This window comes from Coloeus monedula (assembly GCF_965178545.1).
Source record: "Coloeus monedula genome assembly, chromosome: 3".
NCBI lineage: Eukaryota > Metazoa > Chordata > Aves > Passeriformes > Corvidae > Coloeus > Coloeus monedula.
Genome location: NC_138783.1, coordinates 27,664,080 through 27,688,628, shown reverse-complemented (window position 1 = coordinate 27,688,628; position 24,549 = coordinate 27,664,080). Strand labels below are relative to the sequence as shown.

At 41.3% G+C, this 24,549-nt stretch overlaps 1 protein-coding gene across 1 annotated transcript in view; it reads left to right on the top strand.

The window, feature by feature from the left end:
* Positions 1–24,549, top strand: part of TBX15 (T-box transcription factor 15) — a 90,197-nt gene that overhangs the window by 43,228 nt on the left and 22,420 nt on the right. The window contains exons 2-6 of the mRNA XM_082278724.1: positions 10,410–10,623; positions 18,356–18,457; positions 20,244–20,415; positions 20,774–20,941; positions 24,456–24,520. Coding sequence (XP_082134850.1) covers positions 10,410–10,623; positions 18,356–18,457; positions 20,244–20,415; positions 20,774–20,941; positions 24,456–24,520 — 721 coding nt within the window. The remainder of the gene's footprint in view (positions 1–10,409; positions 10,624–18,355; positions 18,458–20,243; positions 20,416–20,773; positions 20,942–24,455; positions 24,521–24,549) is intronic.

Below are 24,549 nucleotides of genomic sequence, written 5' to 3'. Positions count from 1 at the left end.
TTATTGTTTAGGAAAAACAGCTGGTCACTCTACAGAGGTGATCAAAACAGGAAACAGAACATTAGATTGCAAGAAACTTCCCAATGGAAAGTACGATTGAAAATACTGTAATTTCTGCTGTGTGAGTTACTGGCAGATCACTGATTTAAACCCCAAATATTTTTAGGAACTCAATCCCATGCATTTATTTATGTGTCTTTGTGTGTGTGTGTGTGTGTGTGCACCCATGTATGAAATAAAAATAGGACAGATTCAGCAAGTGAGCAATTGAAGTGCTTAGAGTCAAGGAGAAGCTTTGTTATGAATGAAGTCTGAAAGGATTTGGATTACAGTCAAGAAGTTTAGATAGAGGGCAATCTAAATTGTTCAAGGGCAGATAGTCTTCCAAAGTCTGGCTCAGAAGGGGATGTGGGAGGTCTGAAAGACAGCTTGGCTAATGTAGCATGTAGATGAAAAAAAATGCATTTTAATGATCTGTTGAACTATTACAAACCCAAACATCAGTTCAACAGGACTAGCCTGATAATTACTGTTTTCCCAAAAGAAAATTGCAGATTGTGAATGAAATGAACAACTTAAACTTGAAACTTCAGCTTAATGGAGCTGCATTTTCTTGTGAAACTATTCCCATGGAAATTTCCTAATGACTTCCTTTTGAAATAGTTGCATTTAGAAAGGAAATACATAGATTGGCATTTATCTTGTTATAACACTGCAGTAAAGGGACAGTCATACTATAAAGGCAAATAATTTTAACATGAAAAAGTATTCTTTCTGTTCTTGTGTGCACAGTTACATGGTGGAACTCACTGCTGTGTGACAGCAGTACCAAGAGTTCAGAAGGACAAAGGGAAATACAGGACTTTCTTGTTATTAAGATACCATCTGGCTCCCTGATATTACTGTCATGATAACCACCATGGTATAGGGAAAATATATAATGTCTCTTTCCCTGTGGTTTGTAGGCCGCCAAATACCAGCCTGCAAATATTTAAAATGTTAAGCTTCTTCTGTTTGAGCTGTGTTTATGCCTACAAAAAAGGTTAATATTTCCTGGAGTTCATAGTCATTTTAAATTTCCCAACAATTTCACATTGGTCTCAGAGATAATACCTCTGCAGCATTAATCTTGTGTCGTGTTTTCCTTCTTTTTACAAAGGATTTTTTTTCCTGTCTGGAAGAGAGCAGTCCAAGCCACAGGATCCAGAAACAGACTATCCCAGAGCTGGTGCCCCCTTCCACCAGGGAAGGGTCTGCCACAGAGCTGGGATCTAGTTTCAAACTCCTGCACAATTTGTGGTTATTTAGAGCCAACATTTTGGTTTGGGTTGGTCTCTAAATATTTGTTGTATGGTTTTATTTATAAGAATAATGACTCTATATTTACAGGCTACAGCATATAATGTATCTAATGCCTGGTCTCTTATTTTTTTTAGCTTGCTCTAACTTTCAAGTGCATTTCCACTCTTTAATTTTACACAAACTCTTGGACATTGACTAGACAAATTCTTTGTAGCCTGTACATTTCAGGATCTTGGCCAGATTAAAGTTGTCATCAATTTCACCTCCCCCTTCTTTTAATAACATCCCACTTTTCTCCCTAGTACCTCTCATGTTTTTAAAAGTTGCTGTTCTCTGCGTTCTTTTGCATTTTCTTCAGTATTATGCTCTTTCACTTTTTCTTCTGATTTAACTGAATCTTACTTTTCTTAATGCTCTTTTAAAGCCTTGTATTATTTTAAATATGGTCTTTATAAATATTCACTACTGAGCAGTCTTTTTGTGAGGCTGTGCTGGTGATTCCTTGTCCTAAGTCCAATCTGACTGACAGCTTCAGAGAATCTCCTCAGGGAATTTTAGGACTCTCTTGGTTTCTTCTATACTGAAATTTCAAATTGCATTTTCCTCAAAGCTAGTCTGATACACTGACGGCCCAAGTAATTCTTGCTTACCAGAAGACAAAAATTCAACATCAAACCCTGAGTCCAACTTTTGCTGCTTCAGAGGATTTTGTTCTCCTGAAATATTACTGCCAGAAGCCTCTGCTGGGAAAAATTATGCTTATAGAATTTTTTTAAACAAACAAGATACCACCATCCACAGATGGCAGAGTTTAAAGAACAGGTCTCTAGTTGACATCTATTTGAGGGGATATTTTTAGTTGTGATAGATAGTCTAAAGCATGGACTGATGAATTGCAGGCAGTTTTACTCAAAGACTATGACAGGATTTGGTATGAAGTCTACAGAGAAAGCCTACACTGTGACACTACTCAGAACAATCTTGGTCACCGAGCTTGCACTTCTGTAAGGAGAATTCGTACTTGCCAAGGATGAGTTCAGAGCCCAGCAGTCAGCATCTCCATTTTCAGCTGATAGGGATCAAAACTGGAGCTGATGTCTTGGATGTCTGGTCCTAAACTGTATGCTGGCATAGCGTATAAACTTTCTTTTTCTCAGCATTCTTTGAAAAATTACAATAGATTGTGAGATAAAAACCCACTTTAAAGTTAAACTGTGGCTGATACTCTTTCTTCTGGCTGGAGCAAAAGTTAACTTTTAAGGGCAAACCCCCAGGGCTAAGTACACTAGTAAACTCCAGCTGCTTTGTACTTCTTTGCCAATACTGAGAAGTCATAAACCCAATTTAACTTTCTGGTTAAACCAGGTTTACAGCTGTTTTGAGTTGCTGGAGTGGAGCAGAGCAGCTGGAACATACCAGTGAATCAGGGTGATTTTTTCTTTGCTGAGTCTTGTGTCTCTTTGTTCAGTCTTACATGGAATAAGACAAGGCTGAGGCAGTCAGCTCTTGGCAGTGCATAGTCTGGTTGATGCAAGACTTGCATTTAGAGCCAAAGCCACTGTGGGGATTTTTGTGTCTTTCTGTTTGTTTTCATATTCTCCTAGCAGTTGTGTTTGCCATGGGGATATAGATGTGTGATAAAAGTACTGGCTTTAAACTCAGTTTTGGTAGGTGCAGCCTTTTTTAAGCAGGTTTGGCATGTTTTGTTGGCTCAAGCCATCTTACAAAAACACCTTACAGCATTATATATCAGGAGGATGAAGAGGATTTTGAGGTTTAAGTGCCAGAGGAATTCTTCACTCAGAATCAGCTTGTCTCCATTTATACAACTTGTGACTGTATCAGGTCTTTTCATTTGTCTGTGCCACATTTCCCCATCTCTACAACATCTTCCAGTTTTGTCTTTTGGAGTCTCGCTGACATGAATATCATTTTGTCCTGCCGTGGTTTCATAAAAGGGTCTTAGGCTAGAAATGAATTACTTGAATGCTTCTTTTGGCTGCCTGACATTGCAATGCAGCATGAGTATAGAAGAAGTTCTTGGTTTGGACAGGTTTGTACTGTCTCCAGATCAGTGAATCCTGATCTTGGTTGCAACTTGTAGTCACAAACGGAATAACAATAAGTGTTATTAGGGAATACACTAGATAAACTATCAAGGTTCCTTTGAGTCCAAATCATTCTATGACTCTATTATCAGTAATAAACAGGTTATAAATTCTAGCTGTACATAGTTAATACTGGGCCTAATGCTGGAAGAAGGGATGATTAATGTAGTAGGGCATGTGGGTGAATGGAAAAGTTCAGGGGGATAAGATAATCTATAAGAACACCTGCAGAACTATCTTTGTGCTATTTGTTGTGTGCAGTATGTCCATATGGTTACAATCACCAAGTGTTTAGAAACCTTTGCCTACAGCAAGAGCAATTGCTGGATCAGCTGTGCAAAACACACCATGCTAATTTGAATGGCTCTGTTGAACTCCAGACTGCTTCACCTCTGCTGCTCCTGCGTCCTTGCCACAGCCAGACTTCTTGTGTGATTTATAAGTTACTGAGGTCTTCGGTTTAGCTTCTCCCCAAGCATTAATTATCAGGGAAAACAGTTGTGTACCTGAAGTAGTTGCACCAGCAGCCGCCACACCACAGCCAGATGAATTTCCACTCTTACAAACTGTTTGGACTTAGTGAGTTTCTGTTCTTTCACTTTTATAGGTTTGTGACATTTTGTTTCTAAATTCCAGTAATGTCACACTGCTTTATGCATGGTTCTTAGGCTGCTGACTTTGTGGGGTGGCAGTAGCCAAATCAAATTATGATTTGAAAATCATAATTCTAAAAAGAACCGTGAGATCTGTCTGCAACCAGCAGCAAAAGCAAAGTGTCCACTCTGCTAATTTCGGCTGAGTTCATAGGGAAAAAGGGAAAAAAACCAAAAAATGAAGTTGCCCAAATTTTCTGTGTCCGTCCACGTCCTGGATTTTGTACCTTCTTTGTAGTCTGCAGGTCCTAATGGCCAGCAAATCAACTGCAGGGGAGAGGGAAGGACCACCTGTTGCACTAAATATTCACAAACCCTGCAAACAAAAATAAACAGTAAAAGACCGAACCCTTAACAGCTTGTAACAGCTGCCACATTCCACCCAAGAGAAATCTTTATGCTAATGGAATCTGACAGGATCTACATTAGATATCTACACATGGGGGGTGAGGGGGGGGGGAACAAAAAAAAAAAAAAGAAGAAAAAGTCATGAGAGAAAGAGAGTAAGTCTGTTTGGTTCCTCTGGGTAGGTGGTGCTTTATGTACGTAAGGATTTTGTCATTGTTCTCACTCCTGTAGTTTACGTTTTTAATAGTCTGAAGTATAACATTTGTTGAGTGCATGAGCTGCATGATGGCCAAGGACTAAACCGAGCTCTATTTTTTGTATTGGTTAAATAAGGGGAGGAGTATCCCTGCTGTGCTCCAGCTGCAGCGAAAATTCTGCTGAAGATTCATCTATGAAATTGCATAGAAAATAGTCTTTTAATATCTCCAGTTTGCCTCTTGTACCAAATTGATGAAAACCCAGGAAATTTACATGAGGAATACTAGCCAGTTGAGTCTTAGAAAGAAGTCAGGCAGTAGCACTTTGCTGATTTCTGTAGGAAAGCTCTGATCCCAGGACACATAGTACTGGTGCTGGAAACTGGTTGGGGTTATTGCCTATCATCTTGGGGCACTCAGTGCAGATGCTGACCTCAGAGTCACCATGCTTGTGAGAATGGTGTCTTCCTTCCTATCTGCCAACAAGAAGCCTGGGGATTTGTGGATCAGAAGAAATTATGAGTTGAGGATTTCCAGGGTGATATAGAGATAGTAGAAATGAGAAAGGGATTAAGAAAGAAAAAATCGGAACTCCTTTAATGCTCTTCTGTAAGCTCAGAAATGGCCAAGGGTATCCCTGGAAGCTCTGAAAGCAACCCTCTGGTCTGGTTAGACTCAAAGTTTGCTAAAAGTGCTGAAAAATTTCCTCTCCTCCAATACTGTCAAACTGCAGTAAGTAGCTGGATGCCTGGTCAGTGCGGTAAGAAGGGATGGTTGGAAGACATCCAACAGGGCAGTAGAAAGGGAACTGTCTTTTTGCACAGTGACACTGAAAGAGAGTTATGCTTCAGGGCTCAGAGAATTTTTTTGCACATTGAACCCGGGGGTCTTTCCCATGAACTCTACAGTGTTTTCCCATTAGATAGTTCCAACCTCCTTGAAATGCAGTTCTTGCAGTAGTCTGTCTGGCTTTGACAGATCAGTCCAGGTCCCATGGTCAAAACCACTTGGTCAGCCTGTTTGTCCAGCAAGTTGCCTGTAACAAGGGACAGTGTTTAGTATTTCCTCTGTATTATCTGCAGGGAAAAACCTATTGGTCTGGAAGAGTTAAGCACTGGCATTTCCCAGTGGTAACCATGTCTGTCTCCACAAAAACTGAAATGTTTGTGTTTTCTTCTGGCTACGCATCACTCCACATAACAGCAGAAATAACTGGTGGAAACATCAGAAAAAAAGAACATAAGTAATGAGCAAGAGTGGAAATGGATGGTTTTAGAAGAGATTTGAAAGAAAGGGGAAATGAAAGAGGCAGTTTGATACTAATGGTGCAGTCAGCAGTAGTCTTGGAGATGTTCACCTCCATAGCTATGGTGCAGCAGGAAGGGCCCTTCCTCGAGCAGACAGGTGAGAGGAATGACCTTATAAAGAAAAGCAGTTAAGATCAGGAAGCGCAAGTTCATGGCTTCCTGTAAAAACAAAAAGGAATATTTTGACCTGAGACAGTTCCAACTGAAAGTCCTGTGAAATACTGTAGGTTTAGAAATCTCAGTTGCACATCCTTCCACTTTTGTTAGTTGTCAGCAACAGATGAGCTTGTTGTGAAGTATTATTTCTCAAGGACTGTAATCTAGCAAGAGAAAACCATAAAACTACTTCAATTGCTGCTTGTTTAACTCATGTCTAAAGTGGCACGAATTACAGAATCATCAGGGTTGAAAGAGACCTTCAAAATTATCTACAACAGTGAAGCTAGCACCACCATAATAATCCATATCCCTAAGTGCCACATCCTGATGCACTAGGATTGCAGCCTAACATAGTGCAAGAGAGTCAGCATTCCTGGGGCAGCAGTCTGAAAATGTCTCCTAACTCTGAAAGGAAGCCATGTCATGGAATCTGCATTTCCCTGTCCCTGGACCTTGAGTTCAGAAAGTGGGCTTTTGTGTAAGGCCCCTCTTTAAGGAGAGACAAACACTCTTATCTTGTCACTTTGGAGCTAGGAGAAACTTATAAGGTAGTTTATCTTCCTCAGAAATCCTTCTGTTTGTCCTTCATTCATACACAATCTGTAGTACCAGCCCCAGTCCACATCTCTGGGTGTTCACAGTTATGTTATATCCTGTTGGTGCTTCAGGAGCTGGTGCCTGGTTCCTCTCTGCTTACACCAATGTAAAGTAAAAGTAATTTCTTTGCATTTAGCAAAGTTGCACCCCACTGAAGCTAGTGTGTGAAGAAATCAAGTTCCCAGTCTGAATGCCAGAAGAATATTCAGATTTTCTTCCTGATTGTTTCATTGTGAGCAAGTATGTGCAACAGAGTGGCTTGAGCTGTGCTAGCTCCCAGCTGGCACAATTAATTATGACACATGGAGATGGGTTCACCCTGCAACTCTCTATAGATTGCGCACTTACAGATGTTCACACCTGTCTCTTGATTAATTCAAAATCCTAGCACATGGAGAGAACTCCAGTTAAAAGTCACAGAGTCTTATAGACCTGGTTGTCACTAGGGTTGAATTTCGTCTGTCAGATGCACTTAAACTCACCTGAATTCCTGGGTCTGAACTCAGTATCTCCAACTGGATGACAACATTTAGGAGGGCTTAGCTCAGGAAAGGCTGAAGAAAACACAAAACACATCTCAGTGCCTATAGACTCTGAATTAAGAGCAACAACACTAGTGACTCTCCATTTCCAAAATTAGAAGAAGGAGGGGCAGTTACTGTTCTGTGCACTAACTTGGGCATAATAAAAGTTCATAACTCAGGTCACAAAGTAGTATCCTTGGGGAAAAAAGAGTTCTAATATTTGTGTGGTACCACATTTTTAGGAAGATACTGGCTTATCAGTAATTGGTGAACTCATTTTGCCATTTTTGATTTGTGCCAGCATGGAAAATTATATCCAAGGTTATGGCTCTCCTTTGACTTCCATAATTAACAAAAGGCCCCTCCAGAAGTCAGTAAAGTCAGTGGGATGATGTCAGTATAAAATCAGTGAGAGGGGGCTTAAGCCTCTGATACTTAATTTTTTGCAGCATGCAATTCCAGTTAATTCCCAGGGATTCCCAAAGCTCCGGCCACATGCCCAGTTTGAAAGGCTGTCCAGGAAATGCTGGAATGAAGTGGGGACAGCATCTAGGCAAGTGCCATCTGTTGGCCGTTTACTATACTGCCTCAGAGGACACAGTTTCTGAGTGCCTGAACCAAGCACAGGTGATGCGGTCTAAACCTGTCTCTTTAGATTCAGACCTACAGTTTAGTACCTCATTTCAGAAGGAGAACTCTGCTTTTCCCTAGATCCAGTCCCTTTGGACTCCCAGTGTAGTTTATTTTAAGTTGGACATTAGGAAGAATTTCTTCACAGAAAAGGTGATCAGACATTGGAATGGGCTGCCAAGGGAGGTGGTGGAGTCACCATCCCTGGAGTTGCTTAAGGAAAGGCTGGATGTGGCACTTAGTGCCATGGTCTAGTTACCATGGTGGTGTTCGGTCAAAGGTTGGACTTGATGATCTCAGAGGTCTTTTCCAACCTGTTTGATTCTGTGATTCTGTGATCTCAGAGAATATGTAAGACTTCTGGTTAATGGTTTAGGACATGAGCAGATGCACAAACAGGTCTTACTGTGATTTGTGAATCATCCTCTTTCTTTTTGTTGAACGACAAAGGGATTAACCATCTCTAGGAAGACCTAAGCATAGTGACCCCTACTCATGCTTACTTCTGCAAAGCTTTGAGGTGGAATAATTTGAGTGAGAGAAAGGTAAGACTTGCTCCTGAGTCACTGGGGGAGAAAACGTCTCAGGCCCTCTGTACTCTCAGACTGTCCTGTGGCCACAGAACCTCAGAAGATTATCCCATATTATCTTGAATCACCTTGTGTGCAGCATATTAACTTCGGGTGTAGGACTGGTCTTCAGGTAACAATCCTCTATGCATAAGTTTGTGCTCCTCTAGAGGGATGGAACTATTATTGCTTCAGCCTAACCTGGAAGTCCATGGGAGGCATAAAGAACTCCATGTTCAAAATGGGTTGGGAACAATAAGTACTGAACATTTCTTGTGTCCTGCAGAATTTCTACATTGTACTGGCAGATTGTCTAAATAACTGGCAAAGTTTACGGAAAACATCCCTCAATCAAAATGTCCACTGTCCAGTGACATCACCTAGGGCTCTCACAGAAGATAAATGCTTTCTGATGGCACTTGGGGCTGAAGGTTTCTCATAAACTATCAGTTTATGTTCATACCACAGCAAAATGGATTTTCCAGAAATATTTCCATGTGGCAGGAGGTGAGGATGGCGGTTCTGTGGGTGGTACCTTCACTGCCTCCTTCTTCTTAACTGTAGCCCTCTGCACTGATGTGCAAGCTGCTCCAGGAGGCACCGTCTCAGAAACACTGTAAAGCTCAGATTCAGCTTCCATGACCTCAGGGTTGCTAAACACTTTCTGGCATCTTCTTGGTATGGAAGGAATTTTAGATGCCATGATGTAATCACATTTTTAGCACAGATTGTTAGTTTTTGTCTCCTTAGGTTTCCTTTGCAGACAGAGATACCTCTCTCTTTCTTCGAGTGCAGAGAACATATGTAAATAGCTCTTTTGTTGATTCGCTGGGACGCTTTTACTCGTGTGATAAATGAGGACACTTTAAAATATTGTTTCTGTACCTTCTTTGAAATCCATAGAGCTCTTCCTGAGCCATTTGATGGAGCGCTTCATGTAATTTTACCCTTTTCTTATCATCTACATAATACTAGTGCAAATTTATTAAAAATAAGGTTCAAAACATCAGCACATTGCTTTGCAGAATGTATTGTGAGTAATTTTGATGCTGTGTAGGTGTGCAAGCTGTTGCAAACTAACACTGCTATTTGCAAAATTTCACCTTAGCCCTCTGCATGAAAAGGAGGACTGAATACATACAACATATATATACATAATAAATACATGAAGCATTTTTGTGAAGAAATGGTTACCTGACTCAACATGCTAGCCTGGACTTTTAAACTAGTTGAATGTCACTTTTTTGTTTGGTTGTTTATTTTTTGAGCAAAGCTCCTTCTTCTCCCCCATACAGGAGGTTGTGTCATATGATCTTTTCTGCAGTTTGCTTCAACTGTTTCCTTGGCAGCATATTCCATATGTTTACTATCACCTTTTTTTGTCCTTTATTAGCCTAGAGCATTTTCCTCACCAAAAGCTTCATGGTTATCTTTCCAGGAAATATCATTGTTCAAAAAAAGTTTTATTGGAGCAAATAAAACACCTTTCCAGAATGGTGCTGCCAAATAGCAAAATAAAAAAATGTTCATTGTTTTTGATGACGAAGATATTAAAGAGAAAAAAACCCCTGTGTTGTTTAAAAATAACTAAGTCTTTAATAGTGCTGCCGGAGAATATTCAATTAAATGGAATGGAGTTTTCCAGGGAGCCCATCTAATCCCAGCTTAAAACGACAGATTGAATTAATTTTTTTTTCATTTCTGTTTTTCATCTACATTTTGTACTCCCACCACAGCTTGCTAGTATTTATATTTTATGTTGAGGGTCTTTTTTTCAGCTGTTTCTAAAACTTTACAAAAAAAAGCCAGATACCATGTTGGAAACTCAAAGCCCCAAATCAGGCTATAAATCACAAAAACCCTTATGTATGTATGTATATAGATAGATATATCCCATATAAAAGGCCACTGTACTATTCTTTAGCACTTCCTGTGTTGACTTTACTCTTTCCTCCTCTTACCCCTCACACAGTAGGTAGGACTGAAGTGTCTTACCTGGCTTCTTTACTTTGCAGACTCGGAACAGAGCACTGGGTCAGACACAGAGGTGCTGGCAGAAAGGACATCCTGCTCATTTGGCTCCCATTCTGACCTTACATCTGGTGGCTCAGGCCCTCAGCCTCCTCCACCTTCATCCATGGAAGAGATCCAGGTAGAGCTGCAGTGTGCAGACCTCTGGAAAAGATTTCATGACATTGGGACAGAGATGATCATCACGAAAGCAGGCAGGTAAGACATCTCAGGCTTTCTGTCTAGTTAAAAAAGAAATCATAACCAAACAAACCAAATTTTTTTTCATTGTGTTTTTGAGAAATAAACTTTTTTTTCCCCTTCTTGGTAATCCAAAAGGATAAACATACAGGAAAAATTAAATGGGCCATTTTCTCAGCTGTATCTGGTATTAGCTTTCTTAAGACAGGTAAAGTTGTTTCATATGAGTGCTTGAATAAGTGGTTCCAAAGGAGAACTGGCAGCTGCAGGAAACCATTGCGGATAGTTGCTGCTTTGAACAAATAAATCAGGAAACAATCATTGTACTGTTGGCTATATTGAATTTAAGATGAGTTATGAATTTGGGGGTGAGCCATTTGAGTTTCCTTTCAAGTTTCCATAGCACTTATGAGCTTATTGATTTAATCTCAAATACAGTGAAATTCAAATTCACCTTTGCACCAAATGAATGTCTTCCTGCAGTTCTAAATAGATGCAGTGTTAATGACTTCCTGTATAAAAATGTGCAAGACTAATGTTTTCCTTTGCTATTGCAGTGATACCATGACAGCTGAGGTTAGGAAGAGCCACTAATTAGCCAGAATTTTTAAAAAGGAAGACTTCACCATGACAGGTTAGCCAAGGGGAAAATCTTCACTGCTGACTACTGTTCAAAAATGGCTAGGAGTCTGTTTGCCGAAACACAACCTAGAGGTAGCTTTACACTTCTAGATGCCCCTAAACTAGGATTTTTAGGCACGTTTGCATTAACAGACTGTTTCTTACCTCCACCTAATGAGGCTTTAATTCCGATTGACTCGGGGAAGGCGGGCGTCAGCACCACGGACAGAGCCCGCCTAGGCGAGCAAACACCGGGTGCGCCCCGGGAGCTGTCCCGACTCTGCCGCAGGGATGCAGCAGGGAAATTTTACCCAAGTTTTGGGGAAAACCCACGGTCCTCTATTGTTTACAGCGTTGTTTCATGTCTGTGCTCTCAAAATTTGCCAGAACAGCTCGACTTGTTGCTTTATATTCTTGTGAAGTGAGCGCTATTTGCTCCCTAGCCCCAGAAAGCGCAGGTAATTTAAGGGGAGTTACACAGGACAAATAACCCACGTGATCCCTGAAAAATGTTATCAGAGACAGATCAGCTCCCAGTTTTAGATCTCAGTGGTACAGGAAGCATTTTGCATCAGTAAAGAGTAGGCTGCTCGTTTTGACCTTCTGCCTCCAATGGAAGAGGCAAAGTAGCGGGAATGATACCACTTGCTATTGTGCAACGCCTCTTCTCTGCAGATGTTAAAGCAGACACAGAGAAAATCATTGTTATCCTCTTTTCATAGGTGGTGAAACTGAGACTTAAACAGTTTAAGTTATCTGTTCAACATCACTAAATATGGCACTGAAAGAACCAACTTCCTTCTTTCTGGCTTTATTGTCCTGGTCCCTGGCCCATGCTGTTTCAGAAATTTAAAATAATACATTATTACCTGTTAGATTTACTATAATTAATTCTCTGATGATACATGGAGTAGATAGACCTAAAAGCAATATAAATATCTCTATGCCCACCAATTCAAACTAAAACAGCCAGAACTTAGTGGTATGAAGAGGATCTTGGCAGCTCACTCATTTCTGAATCAAGTAGATGACTTTTTGACATCTTGCAAGCTCCAGTATGGATAATATTTTCACTTACAGAAGACCATGTATCACAACAGAGTCATAACTTCCTGTGCAAATCATACATTCGTTATAATCCTGAATAATATTCTTTATCCTTGAAAGGAGATGCTTGTAATTACATGAATCCTGGTGGCCAACTCTCACATCACTGACCACAGAAAATCGATGTAACTACTAAATAGATGTGTTTTTTTCTGCTTGATGATGTTTTTCTCCAGAAGTGATGTTAACGATATTGGAGGGCTGCTTTTTTTGGTTTTTTTTCCGGTTGACTACATTTGTAGGTTAATCATTGCAAAGCCTAATGAAGAGCTGGGCAGTTTCTCTAGGTAATACACCTGTTTATAGTGGATGGTCTGTACAGATGTGATAGAATTTGCAAATTAGATGGTTAAACAGTTTAACAGGTTAAGCAGTTTTCTCTCTGAGAAGACGTGTCTGTGATGGGTGAGAGCTGAGTCTAGTAGTCCTGTTTCTCCACATGGGATGCATGATATACAATGCATCCCAGAGATTAGATTTTATTATTTCTGGCATAAATAGCAGAACTGGTGTTATTTCCTGAAGATTTCCCACTACTTATTCAAATTGTTAGAGACACACAGTGTAATTTGCATCTGCTTCCTTCCCCACAGAAGATTTTGCTCTTGTTGCTTTCTCTTTGGAAACTCTGAGTCCCATAAGGCCACCTTGTTTTGGAAGTCATTCTAATTACAGACTCTATTGCCTACAACTACAGCTGCTCCTTAATTTTCGATGACTTGTAAAGCACTGCCTGGCTCCTGCCTGTCCCCACAATGTCTCTCTGCTCTTGCTGTGTAATGCTAATTTCTAACCTACGCTCTTATTTCAAACTGGAGCTATATCTTGCCTATGTCAGGCACACTGCACTTTTTGACTTTCAGACTCCCACTCTCATTCACTTCTAATTCTGCTCTGTTTTTTTTTTCTTTTCCTGATGCTGTATTTATAGATGTCTCTTTTTTTGTCTGTTTCCATAAACTTACTCCAGTTCTCTTATAACTCTTCCTTTTTCCTTTCCATCAAAACATTGTTACTTAGATTTTAATCAGATGCTTATAACAAGACTCCTTTGTTCCTTGTGTAAAAGATGCAAATGGCTGTCAGTTGCAATCATTCAAATCTGTGATTACCTTTATCTCCTTCTTGTTTGAAAGGCAAACTTAGACTCTGTACAAAACAAAATAAATTCATCTTAAGCCCCAGGTCATACTGATTTGAACAACTAGTCCTAAAATATTTTTTAACTCTTTTTCTCTGCTCCCCTATACTAACAGTGATCATACTGGCAGCATCAGTGGGGGAATTTGAAACCTTCTCCACATCCCTACAATCCCTATCTAATGTCCATGGTCACCTGAGCTGCAGGGGTAACTGTCAGTTAACTGATGCATAGAAGTGCTCCCCAAAGTGGGAAATGAGGTGCATTTCTTCCTGGGGGAGTACACTGTAGGGAGGAGTGCTTGGAGTCCTCCTCTGGAAGGGAATGGCTGCCTACTGTTTACAGAGGTGGTTTTATGAGTGCTACCATGCATACCAGCACATCCAAGAGGTACTGTTCTGGGAACACAGGTTCTACCTGTCACAGAGCCAGGATCTCATCTCAGCAATGGGGGAAAGGATCTCATCTGTCATATCACAGTTATCATCCTGTGCTGCAGGATGGCTCAAACTGAAATGCTGACGGCCAGGATCGGTAGTAAGACTGGAAAAAGCCAACAGTGAGTGAAACAGGTGATCTTGTCCTCTCCTGACTTCTCTGTGCCTCCTGATAGGTTAAGTGGCACTTTGCCTGCAGTCTCTGTGCCTCCCTGAAATCATGAGTCTGAGTTGTTTGTAGCATGTACTTGACTGTTTACATTACCAGGTGTTATTTTTTCTTTCCAGTGGAAAGAAGGGCAGGTCCCAAAGCGCTCCTCAGTTGGAGACAGCAGCAGGGATTTTGTGATGAAGCTTTGCTGATGCTGAAGGGGCCCATGGAGAGGACTTCTGAGAGCAAGGGCTGGGAGGTCACAGCTACCAAACTGCTTTTTAGAGGTCCTGGCCCAGTGGGCCAGATAAGCTTTCTCCAGCTTCCAGAAGAATGTCCCTTTTAGGAGCAACTGAGAAGATCCGCTGGTCTCCCTCTCCCTCATAAACAATAAATCCATTTGCTACCAAGACCTGTCCTCAGCTTTTCCTCTCAGAACACATCTCTACATGATCCCATGCTGCAGTGGGAAACAGAAGGGCATTCCTCCTGCGCCTTTCCTTGCCTTGCCTTGCCTTCCTTTCCTTCACTCCTTACATATTTGTTTCTTTAAAGAAATACACATTTGGCATCAGTCTTAAATGCAAGGAAATATAGATATAAAATAACAAGGGTAACTTCAGGCTGCCCTGTAAACTCACACACATTGTAAACATTGTGCACACTTAATCTGCAGACCTAAATCAGATGCTTTTGCAGAGTTTCTCAACTGGATTTTTTTTATGACTGGGAAATGACTGCTCTATTACTGAAATAGACACATATTCTTTGCTACAATTGAAGAGCACATCCCTTCATTTCAGGGTTTGCATTTAATAGATGTCACCCTTATACAAGTCTAACCTTATCTAAGTTCCTAACTTAAGGGTAAGAGAGTGAAGCTTTATTCTATTAGGAAAAATATCCCATTTGGGGGTATACCTGTGATCCTCCTTCTTTGACCAGTTTCCACAAAGGAAAATTGAACTACATTTTAAAAGAAAATGTTCACCACCAACACCAAAAAATACTGCTAGCTTCCACCATCCAACTACTTCTTTCTTTTGCTGAAAGTTCCCAAACATGGTTCTTAATAACAGTACCCTACAGCACTGGCAAATACTATTTTAATCAACTTTATCTATCATTAGTTTTCTTTGCATTTGATGTTCATAAACATCACTCTCATTATGGAGGGAAACAGAAATTGAGTAGACTGAGGCACGTGGTTGTTACTAAAAGGATTTTTAAAACACTTCTAAGTGGTCCTAAAGCTGTTGTAATAACTTACATCATATCACATCGTATTTCCCCTAAAAGGGTACTGTGTGTAAGTTCACAGTCTAAGTTTAGGAAGCCTGTTTTCCTGCTGAGTGGTAAAGCTAAAATATAAATAACTTGATCATCTCGAACTGCTGCTGATATAAAACCTCCTCCTAAAATATATCAGATGTCATCACATGTTCCCTACGAAAACAGACAGCCTTCGTGTCTGTAGCTGTTGACTATGAAGCTGATACCTTTCTAGATGAAAAATTCTTGACTGTTTATTATTACAGCCATATCCAAATGGCCTGAATTCCTTCCAAACCTTTGAGCCTCTTGTTTTCTATAAGGCTGGTGCCTCTGGGCAACCAAGAGCCAGCCAAGAGGAAATGCAGAGGACAGGGACTTAACCAGGCTTGCACACAAGTACATCCCTAAATCTCCACTGTTAGCCTCTGCCTTTTCTATTTCCCCCTTTCCACACAGCAACGGTGCCAGAGACCTGCTGTGACAATTCCAGGCCACATCTTTATGGCAAGGAAACCTAAGTTACTTTTACACCCACAGAAAAAGAGAAACAGTAATAATTTACAAAACTTTAAAAGTGCACTTAAACCTTAGAGAAAGCAGTGGGATCAGCTGAGCTCTCTCCGATCATTTTAGAGATTAGCCTCTAAGCCTGCTGAATGGTCTGTGGTAATCTTTTACAAGGTATTTCAGAAGCAAACAACCCCACAGGCTATACTGCAACTTTACACAGGGCTGCAGATTTGGAGAGAGCTACTTGGGACACACAGCGCATTCAATTTTCCCAACACAGTGTGCAGACTTAGACCCAAAGAGACTCTGCTTTAATCATGGGTTTCTCATCAACCCTCTGAAACATGACCTACCTCTTTAGCTGCTCCCAAGCCACCTCTCTCTAATTAAAGAGAGCTGGACTATAAAATGCCACATCCTGTACCCATTTGGCTTGGCAGATTTAATGAGCCATTGTGGCAGAAACAAGGTAATGCCCTCAAGCCACTGAAGACTAATCCATTATTCCCTTTTTCCCTCCTGCAAGTCATTCTACTAGCAAACTCACACCATCAGCTGCACAAATTGCTCTCTCCTTGAAGGGTTTCTGCAGATGACTTTTCTGACAGTTTTATGTCTCTCATAACTCCGGTTAGCTGTGCTGTGGCAGCTGTGGGGTGGTGCTCTCCCCACCCCCCACGATAAATGCCCTTTTCCAAAGCAGATGCAGTTACTAATAGGTCAGATCTTGTCTTCTCAGTGTGGCCTGAAAAGAAAGAGCTGTGGGTAGGGCAAAGGCTGAGCATCAACCTCTTCCTCCTTCCCACCCTCTTCTGCAAGTGGCTGTATGTGGCTTGGCTGGAAAAGAATGAAATAGATTCTCATGGTCATATCCCTGCCATGCAAAGTTTGAGAGACATGTTTGGAGGTGCTGACACAAGCTTTCCTATTTTCTTTCTCCTCCAGGCTGTGTTCACTAGCAGTACTTTGAGAAACAGAAATGTTGGAAGGAGAACTAAGTCTTCTCTGACATTTCACTGCTCCTCACTAAATAGAAGGGAAAGTGTCATGATGGTTTCTAGGGATGGCTCCTTGAAACAGTGGACAACATTTCTTGTATACTTTCCTACTGTTTTGGCATTGTGATTTTAAATTGCCCTTTAATATCCTCCTTCCACCCACATACTTCCATCCTGTAAGGATATGTCTACTTATCACAGAAGCAGAATGTGCTTGTGTATGAGCATCCAGTACTTTTGGGGTTTGCCCTACCAAAGCTCTGTATTTTCTAGGCAGAAGTCATTCAGTTGAGTAACACCATCCTATAAGACCTCACCTTAAGTTTTTCTCAGATAAAGGCTGAGAAGCCACTTGAGCAGACCTCAGGTCTGAGTTAACTGTCAGTGAAACAATGGAGGATTTCTTCCAGTGCTCTGCTCTGATTTCAGTGCTGCTCTATTCCTTCTGCACCTCATTCAGTTCTGCTCCTCAGATTTTATGAAGGTGTAAAAATACCACATTAGTTGCAAATATAATATGGCATAAGCAATTTCCTCAGCATGCTCTTTGAGGGAGGTGTAGGACAGAAATTGGTCTTCTGGCCACCATAAAAATTTTAGGAAGGAAAAATTATGCCATAACCACACTAACACACTTCAAGGTTAAAATTGTTCTGATCTGCTCTCTTCTGAAATAATTGCCTAGGTACAAACACTTCCAGAACAGTGACTGTGTTTAGCAGAGCTGAACTTGTGATCAGACAAGAAGAAAAAGCTGGGAATTGTTTCTTGTTGGTGTAGAGTTCCATAACTTGTCTATCAGGAGATAATGCTTAAGATAGATCTGGATAATATGGCATAGAAAAGACAACACCTATTAAAAAGATTGCACAAAACACTACCAGGACTTCAAGGAAACCATGACAATAATGCCAGTGTTTCTGTTGAATGTGAAATACATTCCTAATAAGCAGATTAATTTGAGGGATGTTTTTTCTTAAATAACTATAAACATGAGCATGAGAGGATCTGTCAGGATGATGTATTTGCTTTAAATGTTACCTCAGTACTGTCAAACTCTATATTGAAACGTGACATTCTCCTAAAAAAGAGAACTAAAGTGATCCTGTGTTTAATAGAATATGAGAGAAGAATTACAGGTGGATAGACAATGGGAAAAACAGGAGGTAAAAGGTACACTGCCCATCCTAGAAATGCCTTAGAGAGGACAATTTGTGTGAAGCACAGCAGAACTGTCTGCTAGGAACTGGGAACAGAGTGCTTGACTGTAAGTATTTTATCATTAATTACAGGTTGTTATCCTGTTACCCCTTTTTCTAAGTGGGAAAAAAATTGAAGATTCAAACCAGTGCCAGCACCATCTTTTCTACCCACACCAAGCCCAGAGGAGTCACGCCAAGGACTGGGCTGTGTAAAGTAGCATGCTTCTGGTGCCAGAGAGAGGTGTAAGGAGCCTCTTCAGCTTCCTTATTCACCATTTTCTTCCTTATTTTCACTTTTATTTTCCTAGGAGAATGTTTCCAGCCATGAGGGTGAAAATTACAGGCTTGGATCCCCACCAGCAGTATTATATTGCCATGGACATTGTCCCTGTGGATAACAAGAGATACAGGTAAGCTTTTCAGGGGCAGAGGTAGGAATCTGGTAACAACTTACTGTCAGTGACAGCCTAGGAAAGACCTGCCATTAAACACCATTGCAAATGTGTGCTGGAGGAGACCCTGTTGATTTACACCAACACAGTTGATTTGACCAGAATCATTAGACACAAACCCAGAGTTTTAATACAGTCTCTTGCACTTTCGGCATGAAACCTTTCTCTTTTCAAATAGCAGTTTTTAATTGAGGAGATCCCTGTCACACATTTTGTGACTGACACGATTAGCAATGACTGTCTGAGGGAATTGATAACTGGACTTATCAATGGGGACTCTGCAGCCCCTAAAAGTATTCCTGCAAGAAAGAAATGGGCAAGGAGCAGCTGAACCAAGCCAGGCACCTCAGGTCTGGCCTGAGCTGGATTGGGTGGTTTCTGTTTCAAAAGCATTCACTGTCCAGCACAGCAGCCTCAGTGAATATTGCTCCCTGACCTCCAGTATGGAGTCACTGAGAAACCTTCCACTGTTGAGCTAAAGACAGGAAGAAGAGATTTCTTTGATATTACTGGGCTTCTGATCTTAAAAAATACTCTGGAAAACTCATGATCTTCTGCACCCCAGAAAACTCCCCAGACTGAGGTGATTTATGTTTTCTTATTAAAAGACCCCTGAGAGCAAATCTTTTCTCCAAATTGTCTTGACTGAACCACATGTCAAGGATTCAGAATTGAACCTCTGCTTCAAATGCTAAATCCTGCATTTTTGCTCCCAAATGTACAGAGTTTTTCTCAGGAAAATGCTTTTCCTGGGAAGCAGCAAGACAGTTTCTGATACTCAGCTGAATGTTTTTTCTCTTTCTAAGAGGGTGGTTCCAACAACATTGACATTGAAAATACATTTATTTTCTTACCCTTTGTTTCTGTCCTTGTCAGCTTGTGCAGCCACATAGAGCAAACTAGCACGAAAGGAAAAGACTCATCTTTTTCTCTTTTTTTTCCCCCACTTCTTGTGAAAATACAGGAAATGAGTAATTGTTTGTAGGTAAAGACTGAAACATCTTAGCAGAGCTGAGTAGGGACCCAATGAGGGGCAGCACAGGGCAGAACTCAGAGGTGTCAGCAGAGCTGTTTGTGAAATGCCTTAGAGGGAAGGAGCTGCAGGGGAGAAAAAAAAAGTGTCTAGGCAAAGCTGTGGTAGAGAAATTTATGGCATATATAGGATGGCTAGATCAGGAACACAAAAGATCACAAAAGGCCAGGAACAAAAAAATAATTTTTTTCTCTAATCCCAATGTATGTAATACTGTATGGAATTTCCTGTTTTGCAACACTCCAAACCAGAAATTCTGTTTTATCAATTTTTTTTACTGGTATCCACTGGATATTGCCCTTTCTGGGTGAAGCCACATGTGTTTTCCAAAGTCTGGTATGAGATACAATGCAGATTTCCAGAAATTGCAGGGCATTTATTAATATTTTCAGAGAAGACTTTGTTTACCCATATTTTCCAGCCTCTTACTCTGGCTCAGAGAGGGTTAAGGATTGAGAAGGCACATGTGGCAGAGTTTTACAGGGAAAATAACTGCAAGGTGGTTTTAATAAGGAGTCAAGTCTGAACAAGTGGTTCAGGGGTAATCTGGCTTTCATTTAGAAGGTAGGAGGTTGCAATAAAGCACATTCTCCCCTGACTGCAAATGAGAGCTTGGGGTGCATGAGGGTGGCAGGGGAGGGGGAACCCTGGACATGTTCCTACAGTGCATGAGCAACAACCTCCCTTAGCCACCTACCCTTCCTCTTTCAGGTATGTGTATCACAGCTCCAAGTGGATGGTGGCTGGCAATGCTGACTCCCCAGTGCCCCCAAGGGTTTACATCCACCCTGACTCCCTGGCTTCTGGAGACACCTGGATGAGGCAGGTGGTCAGTTTTGACAAGCTCAAGCTGACCAACAACGAGCTTGATGATCAAGGCCATGTAAGTTAGAAGCTAATCCTGGTGCCTGCTGTCCCAGCCTTGCTCCTCTCAGACTTGAAAAGGTGCTGCTTCTGCTTTGATGCCCCTGTGTCCCATTGGGCACGTGTCTGTGTCTGCTCTCCAGAGTTATGGAGCTTTTTTCCCTATTTCAGTGCTTTTCCTCAGACTGTTGCCTGACCCTATAAAGCAGCTTTCTCTCTGCTCATAGCACAAACTTTGTCTCGTACATGCTTGTAAGTAAAGGATAATTTTCTTCTTATTAGCTCTTACTCCATCCCTGCTTTTTTGTACATATGGATGCTGTGTAAAATATTTGGGGAGAAAAAAAGAAGTCCTTTTCCTTTTGTTTTCTCTTCAGATAATCTTACATTCAATGCATAAGTACCAGCCTCGTGTTCACGTCATCCGCAAGGATTTCAGCAGTGATCTTTCTCCTACAAAGCCAGTTCCTTCAGGAGATGGGGTGAAAACCTTCAACTTCCCTGAGACTGTTTTCACCACAGTGACAGCCTACCAAAACCAACAGGTAAATCCTTCATGCTCCTTTTACGTTTTGTGTTCATAAAAATATGCGTGTGCTCTTTGTGACAGAAACATTAACTTCTCTGAGAAACATAGAAAAGTTACACTTTACAGGCTAGAAAAGAAAAAGCTTGCTCTGGGGTAGTGTGTAGACATGAAGTCTCTAGCCAGGAAGCCACCTTGAAGGTAAGAGGGCTGTAGCTTTTACTGTAAGATGAGTAAATGAGATCAACTGTAAAGAGGTGTGTTGTGTTCAGATTTCCTTGCTGCCTCATGGTGCAACACTAGATTCACTCTAATTTTAAGGCTGTACAGCTACTCCAGGTCAGTTAGAGACAAAACAGTTGTGGTTTTTACAGCTGCGAAGGAAGAAGTTTTAAAGAAGCCCAATGTTATCAGTTTGTTGACAGAAATAGCCTTTGAATGCATGTATTGCATATGAACTGAAATTATCATGCATGAATGTCCTGAGGGATATGAGTCAGGTGAGGAGTCAAGTTATGCCACTGAGATTTAGCAAAGCAAACTTCCAGCTCTGCAAGGAGATGGTCCATAGGATCTCCTTGGAGTCTGCCCTCAGGAACAAGGCATGGAACAGGGCTGGCAGATTTTTAAGGAAGTTAAAAAACCTTTTTTTGACTTTAAGGAAGTCTTCCATACAGGCCAACAGCTAGCATCCCCCAGGAGCAAGATATCAGGCAAGGAAGTCAAGAGACCAACATGGCAGAGAAGGGACCTGCTGGGCAAACCAAATGGAAAGAAACAAATGCACAGGCAGTGGAAACAAAGGCAGCTAACCTATGTAGGGATTGGGTGAGGAAGGCCATGGCAAAGCTAGAACTAGACCTGGTAAAGGATGCAAAGAATTACAAGAAGGGCTTCTATAAGTAAGTTAACCAGAAAAGGAAGGTTAAAGAAAGTGCATCTCCCCCTGATAAACCGTGCTGGAAAATTGCTAACGACTGATGAGACGGCTGAGGTACTTAACTTTTTTGCCTCAGTCTTCAGATGAATGAGTCTTTTCTTTTCATACCTCTTGAGTGGATGGACAGCAGGATGGGGACTGGGTAGGCAAAATGCTTCCCACTGTAAGTAAGGATCAGAAGAGAAGGCTTTGGGGTCACCTAATTGCAGCCTTCCAGTACCAGAAGGGAGCCTCTAAGAAAGATGGAGAGACTTTTTACAAGGGCATGTAGAGACAGGAGGAAGCAGAATGGCTTCAAACTGGAAGAAAATAGGTTTAGATTAGATATTACGAAGGAATTCTCTACTGTGAGGGGGGTTACGTTGGTCCAGGTTCCAACTGGAACAGGTTGCCAAGAGAAGCTGTGGGTGTCCCATCCCTGGAACTGTTCAAAGCCAGGTTGGACGGGGCTCTGAGCAACCTGGTCTAGTGGAAGGTGTCCCTGCTCATGGCAGGTGGGTTGGAATGAGATGATCTTTATGGTTCCTTCCAACCCAAACCATTATGTGATTTTATGATAATTTCTGTTTGATTCAGGACTTGCACAGCTCCCAGTGATGGGAGTTAGTATTGACTTTAGATACTGTAAGGAAAAGATGTTGCTGCAGCAGGATTCTTTGTCTAGGGACCTCGACTTTGTTACTGATCTACACTTTTCTTAAACTAGACTTCATTTAGTAATTTTGGACTGAAGGACAGACCCATATTAAATCAGCTGAAGGCAGATTGCAATGTTTAACCAATTTTTAACAACTGTGAATTCTGACAATTTAGTGAAATGTTATAAAGTTTTTTATTTTGCAACATATAAGAGAGCATGCATGCAGACAGTGCTCCTATGACTGCTTCTTTTTCTTCCCATGACTCCCGACTTTTTTTCTCAGTCTGGTCCCCTTGAACTGACTTAAATCAGGATCGAAAATGGATCAAAAATATTGCAACACAGTGGTGGGTTTGTTATCACTGCAGTATGGGAAATTTCTGCCCCCCCTCGCCTAAATGCAGATACTCCACAAATCTTAACTGTAGATCAGGCAAGGAAAGAGGATAGGGAAAGGAGAAGAAATGATGGGAAATAAGCCTCTCATTCATCCTTAATGACCAGACTTATAAGACATAATTACACAGGGAGGGAGAGGCTAAGGGAGGGATCCCTGTTGGGGCCTGGAACCATAAGCTGCCTCACTGTAAAGAAACACTGAAATTTCTGTCTCTCTGGATTCCAAACGTTTGGGGACTTCTTTCAAAAAAATCTGGGGGACACAGTCACATTTTTATAATACCAGTAAGGAGATTATGAAGGGCTGGAGAAACCTTTACATTAAAACCAAATTTAAATCCCCTGAATCTGCCTGCATGCCCTCCAGTGGCTGTAAAGCTTTGCCTTACTGGGGGAAGCGTCTCTGGAAACAATTGTAAAATGTTAGCAAATCCACCACAGGGATTCCCTCTGCTGTAATTCCATCCTCCACAGAACATATCTGTCTCTGTACACACAAGTCCCAGGACAGCTGCAAAGTCAGGCTAGCGGAAATTAAGTTCACAAATTAAGCTTCTGCAAAAATAGGAGCTGCATTCCAGATCTGAGGTTAATATCCAGAGGAAGGGCTTGGTTCTGACAGAAGCAAAACACCTGCAAATCCCCTTCAGATCAGACTGTATTAAACTGGTCCCTTTTGAGCAGTTTCAGCAAAACCACCTCAAATTTGGTAGGATCAGGAGATCTCACTCTCCTTTCATTCCAAAGATAGAATCTCTAGAACAAGGTGAGGCTGGCAGAGGAAAGCTCTTGTGCTACACCAGGCTGTGCAATAGCCAACAGGGAGTATAATACCACAGGCTGCAAGGTCAAAATCCTGGTGTTATATTCCATATTTACCAACATGGAATTCATGCTTAAAAATAAAACAGGAAGGAAGATTGCCCCAAAGCACTCAGTCTGGCTGCTACCTCCTTTACTTAGAGGAGGAAAAAACCAAAAAATTAAAAAAATAAATTTCCAGACCAGAAAACTCTTGAGGGCCACCCAGATGCTGACCAGAACAACAGCAGCTTGTACATGTGACTGGGTGGCCATCTGACATCTTTGAGGCTGTAGCCTCTGCTTTGCTTTGCTTTTTCTCTTCAGCATTGTTTGAAGGTCCATGAGTTCCATCCAGCCGCTGGATATCTGGAGTGTTGAGGCTGAGATAACTCAGATAGCAGCCAAACTTGAGCAGTGTGCCTGCTTCCCAAACCACAAAACCAGTGGTAAATTACAGCTCCTGGGGCTTTGCACCTGGTGTGCTGCTACCTCAGGAACAACTTCTCAGTCCCAGCACTGTGCCAGGTTTCCTAATACTACCATGTTTTCTGTCTCTGGTGCCATTTTTTGATAAGCAGATCATCTGTTCATGGATAATGGAAGGGCAAATTTAACAGAGGTCTGGGGAAATAAGTAGGGAAGATCACTGTACAGGTGGCTTGGGCAAGAATGGTAATCATCCATGATTTTAAATTTTTGAAAGAAAAAAAAATTGAAGACATCAACTAATTCTCTTTTCCTTCCTTTTAGATCACCAGATTAAAAATTGACAGAAACCCCTTTGCTAAAGGTTTCAGAGATTCTGGGAGAAACAGGTAATAGAAGCTTGTTTGTGCTTCCTTAC